The sequence below is a fragment of the Pseudophryne corroboree genome, chromosome 9 (genome assembly GCF_028390025.1).
Source record: "Pseudophryne corroboree isolate aPseCor3 chromosome 9, aPseCor3.hap2, whole genome shotgun sequence".
Classification (NCBI taxonomy): Eukaryota; Metazoa; Chordata; class Amphibia; order Anura; family Myobatrachidae; genus Pseudophryne; species Pseudophryne corroboree.
In genome coordinates this window covers 25,024,964-25,042,403 of record NC_086452.1, presented here as the reverse complement: position 1 = coordinate 25,042,403, position 17,440 = coordinate 25,024,964, and the positions used below count along the sequence as shown (strand labels likewise).

Below are 17,440 nucleotides of genomic sequence, written 5' to 3'. Positions count from 1 at the left end.
CGGGAGCTCCTTCCAGCAATTGCAGGGGGCGTGCAAATGGTGGAAGGCGCAACCTCTTCCCGTCCAGTGTTGGGAAGGTCAGGCATCGCAACCGACACAATTGGACTCTCCTTAGGGATTTGTGATTTAGAAGAACGCACAGTTCTTTGCTGTGCTTTTGCCATCTTAACTCTTTTAAGTTTTCTAGCAGGAGGATGAGTGCTTCCATCCTCAGGTGAAGCTGAACCACTAGCCATGAACATAGGACAGGGCCTCAGCCGTTCCTTGCCACTCTGTGTCGTAAATGGCACATTGGCAAGTTTACGCTTCTCCTCAGACGATTTTGATTTAGATTTTTGGGTCATTTTACTGAGCTTTATTATTTTGGATTTTACATGCTCTCTACTATGACATTGTGCATCGGCCTTGGCAGACGACGTTGATGGCATTTCATCGTCTCGGCCATGACTAGTGGCAGCAGCTTCAGCACGAGGTGGAAGTGGATCTTGATCTTTCCCTATTTTACCCTCCACATTTTTGTTCTCCATTTTTTAATGTGTGGAATTATATGCCAGTAATATATCAATAGCAATGGCCTACTACTATATATAATGCGCACAACTGAAATGCACCACAGGTATGGATGGATAGTATACTTGACGACACAGAGGTAGGTAGAGCAGTGGCCTACTGTACCGTACTGCTATATATTATATACTGGTGGTCAGCAAAATTATGCACTGTCCTCCTACTATATATATACTGTGCAAAACTTAAATGCACCACAGGTATGGATGGATAGTATAATTGACGACACAGAGGTAGGTAGAGCAGTGGCCTACTGTACCGTACTGCTACATATTATATACTGGTGGTCAGCAAAATTATGCACTGTAATCTTACTATATATACTACAATGCAGCACAGATATGGAGTGTTTTTCAGGCAGAGAACGTATAATACTGGTGGTCACTGGTCAGCAAAACTCTGCACTGTACTCCTCCTATATAATACTGGTGGTCCTCAGTCCCCACAATAAAGCAGTGTGAGCACAGATATTTGCAGCACACTGAGCACAGATATGGAGCGTTTTTCAGGCAGAGAACGTATAATACTGGTGGTCACTGGTCACTGATCAGCAAAACTCTGCACTGTACTCCTCCTATATAATACTGGTGGTCCCCAGTCCCCACAATAAAGCAGTGTGAGCACAGATATTTGCAGCACACTGAGCACAGATATGGAGCGTTTTTCAGGCAGAGAACGTAAAATACTGGTGGTCACTGGTCACTGGTCAGCAAAACTCTGCACTGTACTCCTCCTATATAATACTGGTGGTCACTGGTCAGCAAAACTCTGCACTGTCCTCCTACTATATAATACTGCTGGTCCCCAGTCCCCACAATAAAGCAATTAGCACACTGAGCACAGTCAGATATGGAGCGTTATTCAGGCAGAGAACCAGAGCCGGCCATAGGCATAGGCAAACTAGGCAATTGCCTAGGGCATTTGATATGCCCAGGGGCATCAGCAGCTTCTGCTGATTAAAATGATATGCAGCATGCCTATATTCTGTGTGTAGCATGTCATATGCAGATACAGCCACAGTCTCACACAGTATATGGGCATGCTGCATATCATTTTAATCAGCAGAAGCTGCTTGTGCATCCTAGCGACATAGCAATGCAAATAAGATGCATTTTCATTAAAACAAATGTGCCCGACTTTAGCATTGAGGCAAGATTTATGAGGACACATCTGTATTCAAGCAGAGGCAGAGGTCACAGTGTTAGTGGCAGTGTGAGTGCTGTGTGCATGTGAGTGGGTTGGTTGTGCTGTAGTGTTCAGAATATGTGTAAGCAGCATTATGTGTGTCATGTAAAAATGCATTAATAATGTGCAACATATGTGTAAAGGGCCACTATGTGTGTCATTATGTGTATAAGGGCATTAATAATGTGCGGCATATGTGTAACAGGGTACTACTGTATGTGTGTCATTATGTGTATAGGGGCACTAATAATGTGCAGCAAATGTGTAGGGGGCACTATGTGTGTCATTATGTGTATAAGGGCATTAATAATGTGCGGCATATGTGTAAGGGACATTACGTGTAAAAGGACATTAATAAAGGTTGTCATAATGTGTAAGGTGCATTATGTTTATAAGGACATTAAAAATGTGTCTCATATGTGTAAGGGGCATTACTGTGTCGCATTATGTGTATAAGGTGCTCTACTATGTAACGTTTATAAGGTAAAGTGATACTACTGTGGGATGTAATATGAATTATGGACACTATCGCAAGATAAAATGTGAATAAAGTTGTAGTACTGTGTGGCGTAATTGGAATTGGGGTTACTATTGTGTGGCCATGCCCCTTGCCAGCAAAAACACACCCCTTTTTGGGCTGTGCGCCAAATGTGCGAACTGTTCCTATTTAAAATATAGGGGGTACAAACCCCAAAATAAGGACTGCTATGGATGAGGGGTGATGGTGCTGGGAAAGAGGTGCAAGGTCAGAGGCGGAACCAGCGGTGGTGCTAGGGGGCACCAGCCAAAATCTTGCCTAGGGCATCATATTGGCTAGGGCCGGCTCTGCAGAGAACGCAGATATTTGCACTTGCAGCACACTGAGCACAGATATTGGCAGCACACTGAGCACAGATATTTGCAGCACAATTTGCAGCCCACTGAACATAGAAACTGAGGGGACGCCAGCCACGTCCTCTCACGATCATCTCCAATGCACGAGTGAAAAATGGCGGTGACGAGCGGCTTTATATAGAATCCGAATCTCGCGAGAATCCGACCGCGGGATGATGACGTTCGGGCGCGCTCGGGTTAACCGAGCAAGGCGGGAAGATCCGAGTCTGATCGGAACCGTGCAAAAAAGGGTGAAGTTCGGGCGGGTTCGGATCCCGAGGATCCGAACCCGCTCATCACTACTAATGAGTCCCCGCGTATTCTCCGTGCATCTGTGACGCATGAACAGTACAAAATAAATTCACTCAACTGCGCAAACATCGGTACTGCGTCCACCATTGAATCACGGCCATTATGTCAAAACTAGAGATGAGCGGGTTCGGTTCCTTGGAATCTGAACCCCCCCGAACTTCACCCATTTCTCTGACGTCCTAGTGGATGCTGGGGACTCCGTAAGGACCATGGGGAATAGACGGCTCCGCAGGAGACTGGGCACATCTAAAGAAAGCTTTAGGACTATCTGGTGTGCACTGGCTCCTCCCCCTATGACCCTCCTCCAAGCCTCAGTTAGATTTCTGTGCCCGGCTGAGCTGGATGCACACTAGGGGCTCTCCTGAGCACCTAGAAAGAAAGTATAGTTTAGGTTTTTTATTTTCAGTGAGACCTGCTGGCAACAGGCTCACTGCACCGAGGGACTAAGGGGAGAAGAAGCGAACCTACCTAAGTGGTGGTAGCTTGGGCTTCTTAGGCTACTGGACACCATTAGCTCCAGAGGGATCGAACACAGGACCCGACCTCGTCGTCCGTTCCCGGAGCCGCGCCGCCGTCCCCCTTACAGAGCCAGAAGCAAGAAGGTGGTCCGGAAAATCGGCGGCTGAAGACTTCTGTCTTCTCCAAGGTAGCGCACAGCACTGCAGCTGTGCGCCATTGCTCCTCATGCACACCACATACTGCGGTCACTGATGGGTGCAGGGCGCTTGGGGGGGGGGCGCCCTGAGCAGCAATATTAACACCTTGGCTGGCGAACTGACACCATATATAGCCCCAGGGGCTATATAGGTGTTTATTAACCCCTGCCAGAACTTTTACAATAGCGGGAGAAAGCCCGCCGAAAAAGGGGCGGAGCCATCTCCCTCAGCACACTGGCGCCATTTTCCCTCACAGCTCTGCTGGAGGGATCGCTCCCTGGCTCTCCCCTGCAGTCCTGCACTACAGAAAAGGGTTAAAAAGAGAGGGGGGGCACAAATTAGGCGCAGTATATATATATAGTATATATATATTATGCAGCTATAAGGGAAAACACTCTCTATAGGTGATATCCCTGTGATATATAGCGCTCTGGTGTGTGCTGGCATACTCTCCCTCTGTCTCCCCAAAGGGCTTTGTGGGGTCCTGTCCTCTGTCAGAGCATTCCCTGTGTGTGTGCTGTGTGTCGGTACTGCTGTGTCGACATGTATGATGAGGATAATGATGTGGAGGCGGAGCAAATGCCTGTGAATGGGATGTCACCCCCTGCGGGGTCGACACCGGTGTGGATGGATTTATGGAAGGAATTACGTGACAGTGTCAACTCCTTACATAAAAGGTTTGACGACATAGGACAGCCGGCTGCTCAGCTTGTGCCTGTCCAAGCGTCTCACATGTCATCAGGGGCTCTAAAACGCTCGCTACCTCAGATGGCAGACACAGATGTTGACACGGATACCGACTCCAGTGTCGACGACGATGAGACTAGTGTACCTTCCAATAGGGCCACCCGTTACATGATTGAGGCAATGAAAAATGTATTACACATTTCTGATAATACCCCATATACCACAAAAAAGGGTATTATTTTTGGTGACAGAAAACTACCAGTAGTTTTCCTGCATCTGAGGAATTGATATGAGGTGTGTGAGGAAGCGTGGACTTCCCCCGATAAGAAAGTGATAATTTCTAAGCAGCGTACCCTTTTCCGCCAGAGGATAGGTCACGTTGGGAAATAACCCCTAGGGTAGATAAAGCGGTTACACGCTTATTAAAAAAGGTGGCACTACCGTCACGGATACGGCCGCCCTGAAGGACCTGCTGATAGAAAGCAGAAAACTACCCTTAAAGCTATATACACACACACTGGCATTATATTGAGACCTGCTATTGCCTCGGCATGGATGTGCAGTGCGGCAGCTGCGTGGTCAGATTCCCTGTCGGATAATATTTATACTATAGATAGGGACAATATTTTGCTGAAAATAGAGCATATAAAAGACGCTGTCTTATACATGCGTGACGCACAGAGGGATATTTGCCGACTGGCATCACTAATAAGCGCTATGTAAAACCATTGCCGCCAGACGGGGGTTATGGACTCGGCAATGGTCGGGCGATGCCGGTTCAAATCGGCACATGGAAGTTTGCCCTAGAAGGGGGTGGAACTGTTTGGGGATGGTCTTTCAGACCTCGTTTCCACAGCTACGGCTGGGAAATCAAAACTTTTGCCACAAGCTACCCCACAGCAAAAGTAAACACTGTATTATCAGGTACAGTCCCTTCGGCCCCAGAAAAGTAGAGGGCTAGAGGCTCATCTTTTCTGCCAAGAGGAAAAGGTAGAGGGAAAAAGCTGCAGCACACAGCTAGTTCCCGGGAGCAGAAGTCCTCCCCTGCGTCCGGTAAGTCCACAGCATGACGCTGGGGCTGCTCAGACGGACCCGGGTACGGTGGGGGCCCGTCTCAGAAATTTCAGCGCACAGTGGGCTCTCTCACAGGTGGATCCCTGGGTTCTTCAAACAGTATCTCAGAGGTACAGGCTGGAATTCGAGACGTCTCCCCCCCGCCGTTTCCTAAAATCTGCCTTACCGGCAACTCCCTCTGCCAGGGAGGCAGTGTTGGTGGCTATCCAAAAAACTGTATTCACAGCAAGTGATTATCAAGGTACCCCTCCTTCAACAGGAAAAGGGTTACTTTTCCACAATGTTTGTGGTACCGAAACCGGACGGTTCGGTGAGACCCATCTTAAATTTAAAATCCTTGAACACATATAACAAAAGATTCAAGTTCAAGATGGAATCGCTCAGGGCGATTATTGCGATCCTGGACGAGGGGGATTACAGGGTCTCTCTGGACATCAAGGATACTTACCTGCATGTCCCCATTTACCCTCCTCACCAGGAGTACCTCAAGATTGTGGTACAGGACTGTCACTATCAGTTCCAGACGCTGCCGTTTGGATTATCCACGGCACCGAGGGTCTTTACCATGGGTAATGACCGAAATGATGATACTCCTTCGCAAGAAGGGAGTTTTAATTATCCCGTACTTGGACGATCTCCTGATAAAGGTGAGGTCCAAGGAACAGTTGATAAGGGGGTAGCACTTTCTCGGGAAGTGCTGCAACAGCAGGACTGGATTCTCAATTCCAAAGTCACAGCTGGTCCCGACGACACGTCTTCTGTTCCTGGGAATGATTCTGGAAACAGACCAGAAGAAAGTGTTTCTTCCAATGGAAAAAGCCGAGGAGTTGTCATCTCTAGTCAGAAACCTCCTAAGACCGGGACAGGTGTCGGTACATCAATGCACACGAGTCCTGGGAAAAATGGTAGCTTCGTACGAAGCAATTCCATTCGGAAAGTTCCACGCAAGGATTTTCCAGTGGGACCTGTTGGACAAATGGTCCGGGTCCCATCTCCAGATACAGCAGCGGATAACCCGGTCGGCAAGAACCAGGGTGTCGCTGCGGTGGTGGCTTCAGAGGGCTCATCTACTAGAGGGCCGCAGATTCGGAATACAGGACTGGGTCCTGGTGACCACGGATGCCAGCCTTCGGGGCTGGGGTGCAGTCACACAGGGAATAAAATTCCAAGGACTATGTCCAAACAGGAGTTTTTCACTTAACATAAATTTTCTGGAGATAAGAGCCATTTACAAGGCCCTAAGCAAAACAAGGCCCCTGCTTCACCAGCCGTACTGATCCAATCAGACAACATCACGGCGCTCGCCCATGTAAACAGGCAGGGCGGCACAAGAAGCAGGAGGGCGATGGCAGAAGCCACAGGGATTCCCCGTTGGGCAGAAAATCATGTGGTAGCACTGGCAGCAGTGTTCATTCCGGGAGTGGACAACTGGGAAGCAGACTTCCGCAGCAGACTCCACCCGGGAGAATAGGGACTTCATCCAGAAGTCTTCCAAATGCTGGTAAACCGTTGGGAAAGACCACAGCTGGACATGATGGCGTCCCGCCTCAATAAAAAAGATATTGCGCCAGGTCAAGGGAACCTCAGGCGATCGCTGTGGACGCTCTAGTGACACCGCGGGTGTACCAGTCGGTTTATGTGTTCCCTCCTCTCCCTTTCATACCCAAGGTAATGAGGATGATAAGAAAAAGAGGAGTAAGAACTATACTCATTGTTCCGGATTGGCCAAGAAGGGCTTGGTACTTGGAACTTCAGGAGATGATCTCAGAGGACCCATGGCCTCTGTCACTCAGACAGGATCTGCTGCAGCAGGGGCCCTGTCTGTTCAAAGACTTACCGCGGCTGCATTGACGGCATGGCGGTTGAACACCGGATCCTGAGTGAAAAAGGCTTTCCGGAGGAAGTCATTCTTATCCTGATCAAAGCCAGGAAGGATGTCAGCCTGAAGTTCAAACGTTGTAAAGGAGTGCTGCATATTCAGCCCCTTCTTTGTGCCCCAGTGGCACCTTGGGATCTCAATGTGGTTTTGGAGTTCCTGGAATCACATTGGTTTGAGCCACTTAAAACCGTGGATTTGAAATATCTCACATGAAAAGTGGTCATGTGTTGGCTCTGGCTTCGGCCAGGCATGTGTCAGAATTGGCGGCTTTGTCATAAAAAAGCCCTTACCTGACTTTCCATATGGATAGGACAGAGTTGAGGACTCGTCCTCACTTTCTCCCGAAGGTGGTATCAGGTTTTCACTTGTACCAACCTATTGTGGTGCCTGCTGCTACTAGGGACCTGGAGGATTCCAAGTTACTGGACGTAGTCAGGGCCCTGAAAAATTATATTTCCAGGACGGCTGGAGTCAGGAAAACTGACTAGCTGTTTATCCTAGATGCACCCAACAAGCTGGGTGCTCCTGCTTCTAAGCAGACTATAGCGCGCTGGATTTGTAGCACTATTCAGCTTGCGCATTCTGCGGTGGGACTACCGCAGCCTAAATCTTTAAAAGCCCATTCCACAAGGAAGGTGGGCTCATCTTGGGCGGCTGCCCGAGGGGTCTCGGCTTTACAACTTGGCCGAGCTGCTACTTGGTCAGGGGCAAACACGTTTGCAAAATTTTATAAATTTGATACCCTGGCTGAGGAGGACCTGGAGTTCTCTCATTCGGTGCTGCAGAGTCATCCGCACTCTCCCGCCCGTTTGGGAGCTTTGGTATAATCCCCATGGTCCTTACGGAGTCCCCAGCATCCACTAGGACGTCAGAGAAAATAAGATTTTACTCACCGGTAAATCTATTTCTCGTAGTCCGTAGTGGATGCTGGGCGCCCATCCCAAGTGCGGATTGTCTGCAATACTTGTAAATAGTTATTGTTACACAAATCGGGTTGTTATTGCGAACCATCTATTCAGAGGTTCCATTGTTATCATACTGTTAACCGGGGTTCCTATCACGAGTTATACGGTGTGATTGGTGTGGCTGGTATGAGTCTTACCCGGGATTCAAAATCCTTCCTTATTGTGTCAGCTCTTCCGGGCACAGTGTCCTAACTGAGGCTTGGAGGAGGGTCATAGGGGGAGGAGCCAGTGCACACCAGATAGTCCTAAAGCTTTCTTTAGATGTGCCCAGTCTCTTGCGGAGCCGTCTATTCCCCATGGTCCTTACGGAGTCCCCAGCATCCACTACGGACTACGAGAAATAGATTTACCGGTGAGTAAAATCTTATTTTTTCACGGTTCCGAGCAGACTCGGATTCTCCCGCCTTGCTCGGTTAACCCGAGCGCGCCCGAACGTCATCATCCCGCTGTCGGATTCTCGCGAGATTCGTATTCTATATAAGGAGCCGCGCGTCGCCGCCATTTTTCACTCGTGCATTGGAGATGATAGTGAGAGGACGTGGCTGGCGTTCTCTCAGTTTCTGTGTTCAGTGTGCTGCAAATATCTGTGCTCAGTGTGCTGCAAATATCTGTGCTCAGTGTGCTGCAAATATCTACGTTCTCTGCCTGAAAAACGCTCCATATCTGTGCTCAGTTTGCTGCAAATATCTGTGCTCAGTGTGCTTTATTGTGGGGACTGGGGACCACCAGTATTATATAGTAGGAGGACAGTGCAGAGTTCTGCTGACCAGTGACAACCAGTATTATATAGTAGGAGGACAGTGCATAATTTTGCTGACCAGTGACCAACAGTATATAATATATAGCAGTACGGTACAGTAGTCCACTGCTCTACCTACCTCTGTGTCGTCAAGTATACTATCCATCCATACCTATGGTGCATTTAAGTTGTGCGCAGTATATATAGTAGTAGGACAGTGCATAATTTTGCTGACCACCAGTATATAATATATAGCAGTACGGTATAGTAGGCCACTGCTCTACCTACCTCTGTGTCGTCAAGTATACTATCCATCCATACCTGTGGTGCATTTAAGTTTTTGTGCACAGTATATATATAGTAGTAGGACAGTGCATAATTTTGCTGACCACTAGTATATAATATATAGCAGTACGGTACAGTAGGCCACTGCTCTACCTACCTCTGTGTCATCAAGTATACTATCCATCCATACCTGTGGTGCATTTAAGTTGTGCGCAGTATATATATAGTAGTAGGACAGTGCATAATTTTGCTGACCACCAGTATATAATATATAGCAGTACGGTACAGTAGGCCACTGCTCTACCTACCTCTGTGTCGTCAAGTATACTATCCATCCATACCTGTGGTGCATTTAAGTTGTGCGCAGTATATATATATATAGTAGTAGGACAGTGCATAATTTTGCTGACCACCGGTATATAATATATAGCAGGACGGTACAGTAGGCCACTTCTCTACCTACCTCTGTGTCGTCAAGTATACTATCCATCCATACCTGTGGTGCATTTAAGTTGTGCGCAGTATATATATATATAGTAGTAGGACAGTGCATCATTTTGCTGACCACCAGTATATAATATATAGCAGTACGGTACAGTAGGCCACTGCTCTACCTACCTCTGCGTCATCAAGTATACTATCCATCCATACCTGTGGTGCATTTAAGTTGTGCGCAGTATATATATAATAGTAGGACAGTGCATAATTTTGCTGACCACCGGTATATAATATATAGCAGTACGGTACAGTAGGCCACTGCTCTACCTACCTCTGTGTCGTCAAGTATACTATCCATCCATACCTGTGGTGCATTTAAATTGTGCGCAGTATATATATAGTAGTAGGACAGTGCATAATTTTTCTGACCACCAGTATATAATATATAGCAGTACGGTACAGTAGGCCACTGCTCTACCTACCTCTGTGTCGTCAAGTATACTATCCATCCATACCTGTGGTGCATTTTAGTCGCTGTGCGCAGTATATATAGTAGGAGGACAGTGCATTGCCACTCCTAGATGGGCCAGGTGTTTGTGTCGGCCACTTGGGTTGCTTAGCTTAGTCACACAGCTACCTCATTGCACCTCTTTTTTTCTTTGCATCATGTGCTGTTTGGGGACTATTTTTTAAATCTGCCATCCTGTCTGACACTGCAGTGCCACTCCTAGATGGGCCAGGTGTTTGTGTCGGCCACTTGGGTCGCTTAGCTTAGTCAAACAGCTACCTCATTGCACCTCTTTTTTTCTTTGCATCATGTGCTGTTTGGGGACTATTTTTTAAATCTGCCATCCTATCTGACACTGCAGTGCCACTCCTAGATGGGCCAGGTGTTTGTGTCGGCCACTTGGGTCGCTTAGCTTAGTCACACAGCTACCTCATTGCACCTCTTTTTTTCTTTGCATCATGTGCTGTTTGGGGACTATTTTTTTGAAGTGCCATCCTGTCTGACACTGCAGTGCCACTCCTAGATGGGCCAGGTGTTTGTGTCGGCCACTTGGGTCGCTTAGCTTAGCCATCCAGCGACCTTGGTGCACCTCTTTTTTTCTTTGCATCATGTGCTGTTTGGGGACTATTTTTTAAATCTGCCATCCTGTCTGACACTGCAGTGCCACTCCTAGATGGGCCAGGTGTTTGTGTCGGCCACTTGGGTCGCTTAGCTTAGTCACACAGCTACCTCATTGCACCTCTTTTTTTCTTTGCATCATGTGCTGTTTGGGGACTATTTTTTAAATCTGCCATCCTGTCTGACACTGCAGTGCCACTCCTAGATGGGCCAGGTGTTTGTGTCGGCCACTTGGGTCGCTTAGCTTAGCCATCCAGCGACCTTGGTGCACCTCTTTTTTTCTTTGCATCATGTGCTGTTTGGGGACTATTTTTTAAATCTGCCATCCTGTCTGACACTGCAGTGCCACTCCTAGATGGGCCTGGTGTTTGTGTCGGCCACTTGGGTCGCTTAGCTTAGTCACACAGCTACCTCATTGCACCTCTTTTTTTCTTTGCATCATGTGCTGTTTGGGGACTATTTTTTTGAAGTGCCATCCTGTCTGACACTGCAGTGCCACTCCTAGATGGGCCAGGTGTTTGTGTCGGCCACTTGGGTCGCTTAGCTTAGCCATCCAGCGACCTTGGTGCACCTCTTTTTTTCTTTGCATCATGTGCTGTTTGGGGACTATTTTTTAAATCTGCCATCCTGTCTGACACTGCAGTGCCACTCCTAGATGGGCCAGGTGTTTGTGTCGGCCACTTGGGTCGCTTAGCTTAGTCACACAGCTACCTCATTGCACCTCTTTTTTTCTTTGCATCATGTGCTGTTTGGGGACTATTTTTTAAATCTGCCATCCTGTCTGACACTGCAGTGCCACTCCTAGATGGGCCAGGTGTTTGTGTCGGCCACTTGGGTCGCTTAGCTTAGCCATCCAGCGACCTTGGTGCACCTCTTTTTTTCTTTGCATCATGTGCTGTTTGGGGACTATTTTTTAAATCTGCCATCCTGTCTGACACTGCAGTGCCACTCCTAGATGGGCCAGGTGTTTGTGTCGGCCACTTGGGTCGCTTAGCTTAGCCATCCAGCGACCTTGGTGCACCTCTTTTTTTCTTTGCATCATGTGCTGTTTGGGGACTATTTTTTAAATCTGCCATCCTGTCTGACACTGCAGTGCCACTCCTAGATGGGCCAGGTGTTTGTGTCGGCCACTTGGGTCGCTTAGCTTAGTCACACAGCTACCTCATTGCACCTCTTTTTTTCTTTGCATCACGTGCTGTTTGGGGACTATTTTTTTGAAGTGCCATCCTGTCTGACACTGCAGTGCCACTCCTAGATGGGCCAGGTGTTTGTGTCGGCCACTTGGGTCGCTTAGCTTAGCCATCCAGCGACCTTGGTGCACCTCTTTTTTTCTTTGCATCATGTGCTGTTTGGGGACTATTTTTTAAATCTGCCATCCTGTCTGACACTGCAGTGCCACTCCTAGATGGGCCAGGTGTTTGTGTCGGCCACTTGGGTCGCTTAGCTTAGTCACACAGCTACCTCATTGCACCTCTTTTTTTCTTTGCATCATGTGCTGTTTGGGGACTATTTTTTAAATCTGCCATCCTGTCTGACACTGCAGTGCCACTCCTAGATGGGCCAGCTGTTTGTGTCGGCCACTTGGGTCGCTTAGCTTAGTCACACAGCGACCTTGGTGCAAATTTTAGGACTAAAAATAATATTGTGAGGTGTTCAGAATAGACTGGAAATGAGTGGAAATTATGGTTATTGAGGTTAATAATACTATGGGATCAAAATGACCCCCAAATTCTATGATTTAAGCTGTTTTTGAGGGGTTTTTGTAAAAAAACACCCGAATCCGACAAAACATTTTCAGCGAGGTTTTGCCAAAACGCGTCCGAATCCAAAACACGGCCGCGGAACCGAATCCAAAACCAAAACACAAAACCCGAAAAATGTCCTGTGCACATCTCTAGTCAAAACCACATATTGCATCTTGTGTGTCATACTGGAGCATTAAAGCAGTAGTGCTATATAGTTCACTAGCCTCCTTGTACTATACTGTATGTATTGTTGCACACACAAATGCAAGATACAGTACGTAGACAAGTATAAGTAAAAAACAATGATGCATTATTTAATTGACTTATTTTTTTAACACTGTACAACACTGAGACGCCATTTATACATATACAGTAAATAATAGATATACTTGGCGCACATTTCCACACATGCACACAGACACACATACAGTACCTGTGCAAATGAACGTACATAAGGGGTAATTCAGATCTGATCGCTGCTATGCGTTTTTTTCGCACAGCGTGCGATCAGATCTAAACTGCACATGCATCTGAGCCGCACTGCCCCGGCGCAACGGACAACTGCTACGGGGATCGGCGCCCTGTGACGGCATGGTGCGACGGATCCAGTCGCACGGGCATTCACAAGGAGATTGACAGGAAGAGGCCGTTTGTGGGTGGCGACTGACCGTTTTCCTGGAGTGTCCGGAAAAACGTAGGCGGGATCTGGCGTTTTCAGGGAGGGTGTCTGACGTCAGCTTCGGCCCCGATCACCAGGAAACAATCACGCTGGAAGAGTAAGTCCTGCGCTGCGCAGAGACTGCACAAACTCATTTTTGTACAGCTCTGCTAACGGAGCGATCGCACACCTACACAGCGACTTCCCCTCCCCCTGTAGGCGGCCACTATCAGATCGCAGGGCAGAAAGAAACGCACCCTAGCGATCAGGTCTGAATTAGGCCCATAGATAAATAACCATAGCGATAAGCTTATACCTTATATGCACATTTACAGTCACTTATTTGGGGATTATGTGAGAGATACATGAAACCTTCAGGAAAAAAAAAAAGTGGACAAGTTGCCCATAGCAACTGTCATTTATCCAGGTTGCTATGGGAAACTTCTCCACTTTCTCTCTAGAGGTTTGCTACATCTCCCCGTATCTCTCTATAACAGTCAACCTTTTGCTATACAATTAGGGGGCTATCCTAACCTGTACGCAGCGGCTGCATTCAGAGTCTCTGCACACGCACCGGCCGCAGTGCCCGCACGCGACCCTTCAACCGCAACCTTCCAGGATGTCATGATGATTGACCGCTGCGATCATCGGGGGTGCGTCTATGTTACGTTTCGCAGGGCTGGTCTGGACAATGCAGACATGTCCGGACCATTTTTGGCGAGGTTGCGTGACATCACGCACAGCCACTCCGAGAAAAAAAAATTGAGCTGGACTACGCAGGCAGGGGTCAACTTCAAATCGATGCGTTCGCAATTAAATTGTGAACGCATTGTGAGGCTGCGACACACACATGCTGGGCGTAGATGGATGCTGATCTTGCTGCGGAAGCAAGATCTGCATCCATCTCTGAATAACCCCCTTAGTTGTATATACAATTCCTGCCCTAAAACGGTCCATGGGACCATATTAAGCAGGGGGGTTCCACCTGCTGGCTACATGCGGTATTGCAGTTTGACTGTTTTCTAATCTTCCTGCCAGTATTTTTGGTTTTAACTCTTACAACATGTCAGCCACTAAGGTAAACTGCGAGTAGCACTGACCTTGCTCTTGCTGCTTGGTTACTTTGATGTCCTTCGCTCTCTTCTCCTCGTGTACAGAGTCTGTGACGCGGGCAGGTGGTGGCAGCGGCTGAATTTGGTCTCTCAGATCATAAACAATTTCTGCTTCTGGCAAAACCTACTTACAGAAATCACAGTCAGCCTCATCCTTAGACGCAACGTTCGATAATGTCAAGCCGCAGCGTCTGAACGTCCAGCTTTGCCTGGGTCATTTTGTTTTAAATCCGTTCTGACTTATGTTTGTGTACAGAGATATTAATTCATAGCCAGGGGCCACAGCAACGCTGCGTAACCAGCTACTGCTATCGTGATGTCAGCAGAGGAAATACTGTATATTAATGAGCAATGACATGGGAAATAATCTGCAGGTAAATGATCAGTGCTGCAGGAATGCGATCAGTGTTTGAAAACAAATGTATATTGAAATATATAATAAAGGACAAACATAGGAAATAAACCATCACTAGGTGCAAACTGATTAGCAGCAGAGTCCTTCTGACCTCAACAGGTAATGCTGGGATCAGCCGCTGCCTGTCAGTAAGCAGATGCAGACCCTGGGCATTCTATCACATCTCTACATCCAACTCATCCCTGGAGTGCTCAGGAGGGGCTGTGAGGAACTGTGAGACTGGTTTGGTGGATCAGGACATACAGTATGGGGATATTTAACGAAGCTTGGCGAGAGACAAAGTGGAGAGAGATAAAGTACCAACCAATCCTAACTGCCATGTTACAGCCTGTGTTTGAAAAAATGACAGTTAGGAGCTGGTTGGCTGGTACTCTCTCCAAGGTTTAGTACATCTGCCCCCACTATAGAGAGTTCTGGTCTTTCCACCATTAAATGACCAGATCTACTGTATGTTGAATTCCAAGCCAGCCCTAGGCATAGGCAAACCAGACAAGTGCCTGGGGGCACAAGCAGCTTCTGCTGATTAAAAAAAATTATATGCGGCATGCCTATATTCTGTGTATGACTGTGGCTGTATCTGCATATGAAACGCTACGTTACAGTGTATTCCTGGAAATCACTGTAACGTAGCATTTTGTATGCAGATACAGCCACAGTCACACACAGAATATAGGCATGCCGCATATCATTTTAATCAGCAGAAGCTGTTTGTGCATCCTAGCCACATGGTAATGCAAATAAGGTGCATTATCATCAAAAAAGGCGCCCAACGTTAGCAGCGCTGCCAGCTGACTCACACCAGGCATTTCCTGCTGCATGGCGTATTGAAGCATTATTACATGATATAATATGAATAAAGTTGCACTACTGTGTGGCGTTATTTGAATAGGGGGTACTATTGTGTGGCCATGCCGCTTCCCAGCAAGAACACCCCCCTTTTTGGGCTGTGCGCCGAATGTGCGCACTGTTCCTATTTAAAATATAGGGGGTAGGAACACCAAAATGAGGACTGCTATGAGTGATGGGTGATGTTGCTGGGAAAGGAGTGCAGGGTCAGAGGCGGAACTAGTGGTGGTGCTAGGGGGTACCAGCCAAAGTCTTGCCTAGGGCATCATATTGGTTAGGGACGGCTCTGGTTGAATTTGGCCAAGCTTGTGTACATTCAGACTGAATAAATCTGGACATTTTGTGTTGAAACCACAACTTGGATCTCATGGTTCACGGGTAACAGTTGACCAGATCTTCCGCCAGCTCCGGTCATCATCTGGCCGTTGAAGAAGGTGATAGATACTGTGATCCTAAACAGCTTCCACCTAAACTGTTGCAGGTGTGGACAACTCAAGTGTGCTTCTCAAAAGAGGGTTAGGGAGGTTAAGGGTTAGGGGTAGTTGCCAGTATTTTGACAGCCGCTTCCCAAGCGACGGTATCCCGATACCATCCCGATTAAGGCCCTCATTCCGAGTTGTTCGCTCGCTAGCCGCTTTTCGCAGCAATGCACACGCTAAGCCGCCGCCCTCTGGGAGTGTATCTTAGCTTAGCAGAAGTGCGAACGAAGTATTCGCAATATTGCGAAAAGATTTTACTTTGCAGTTTCTGAGTAGCTCGAGACTTACTCTTCCAGTGCGATCAGTTCAGTGCTTGTCGTTCCTGGTTTGACGTCACAAACACACCCAGCGTTCGCCCAGACACTCTCCCGTTTCTCCAGCCACTCCCGCGTTTTTCCCAGAAACTGTAGCGTTTTTTCACACACACCCATAAAACGGCCAGTTTCCGCACAGAAACACCCACTTCCTGTCAATCACACTCCGATCACCAGAACGAAGAAAAAAACCTTGTAATGCCGTGAGTAAAATACCAAACTTCTTAGCAATTTTACTTGGCGCAGCCGCAGTGCGAACATTGCGCATGCGCAGTTTGCGGAAAATCGATGCGATGCGAAGAAAATAACCGAGCGAACAACTCGGAATGAGGGCCTAAGTTTCAAGTTTAGGTTGTGTATTGGTGTCTCTCCAGAGAAGGGAAGAGCTACTGTAGTGTAAATACAAGACCTAAAACGTTCACTCCGGCTGAGACATGTTTATTCTCTTTCTCTTTGCTGATGGCCCAGAGAGGGGCTACGAGACAAGATCTCGCATCGTCTATCCCATAGTTTTGCAAAGCGCACTACACAATACTAACTCTATATACATTAAATAAACATAACCGTACATGTATAATGGCGTCGTTTTGCTATTGTATCCATCAGTGATTGTCATGTAGTGGATCCATTTACAAGATTGTGTCTGTATTTTATTGCCAGATACTGACTCACTACTAATATATTTGCAGGAGTTTTTTATGCTTGCAGCACTCGACAATTTATATGGCAATGAATGGCTTAAAAGCATACAGAATTCATTCTAAGAAAGCTATTTAAGCTTCTTGGATTTATCAGCTTAAGTTTAAATACGCATTCTGCTCGGTGAAGCGGAACCTGGTTTCAATCTATAAACAATAAAATTATGATGAGACTAAGAATCATAAATTCTGCATAGTACAGTAAAAACAAGGAATTAATGTGTTCTGCATATCTGTAAATGATCTCCCGTAACTGCTCCCCCCTCCCCCTTTCCCTGGTAGCATGCCACGGATCTAGATACTGACATGGAAATGTACAGTATATGCTTTCTGTACATCTGGTTCATTTGTCTCTAAAGTGGATGGAAATTGAGCATAGGAATCAAA

General features: G+C 47.2%; 1 protein-coding gene across 2 annotated transcripts in view; it reads right to left on the bottom strand.

The window, feature by feature from the left end:
* Nucleotides 1-17,440, bottom strand: part of LRRIQ3 (leucine rich repeats and IQ motif containing 3) — an 87,968-nt gene that overhangs the window by 11,141 nt on the left and 59,387 nt on the right. For both annotated transcript variants that reach the window (XM_063939086.1, XM_063939087.1), the window contains exon 7: nucleotides 14,290-14,425. In XM_063939086.1, coding sequence (XP_063795156.1) covers nucleotides 14,290-14,425 — 136 coding nt within the window. The remainder of the gene's footprint in view (nucleotides 1-14,289; nucleotides 14,426-17,440) is intronic.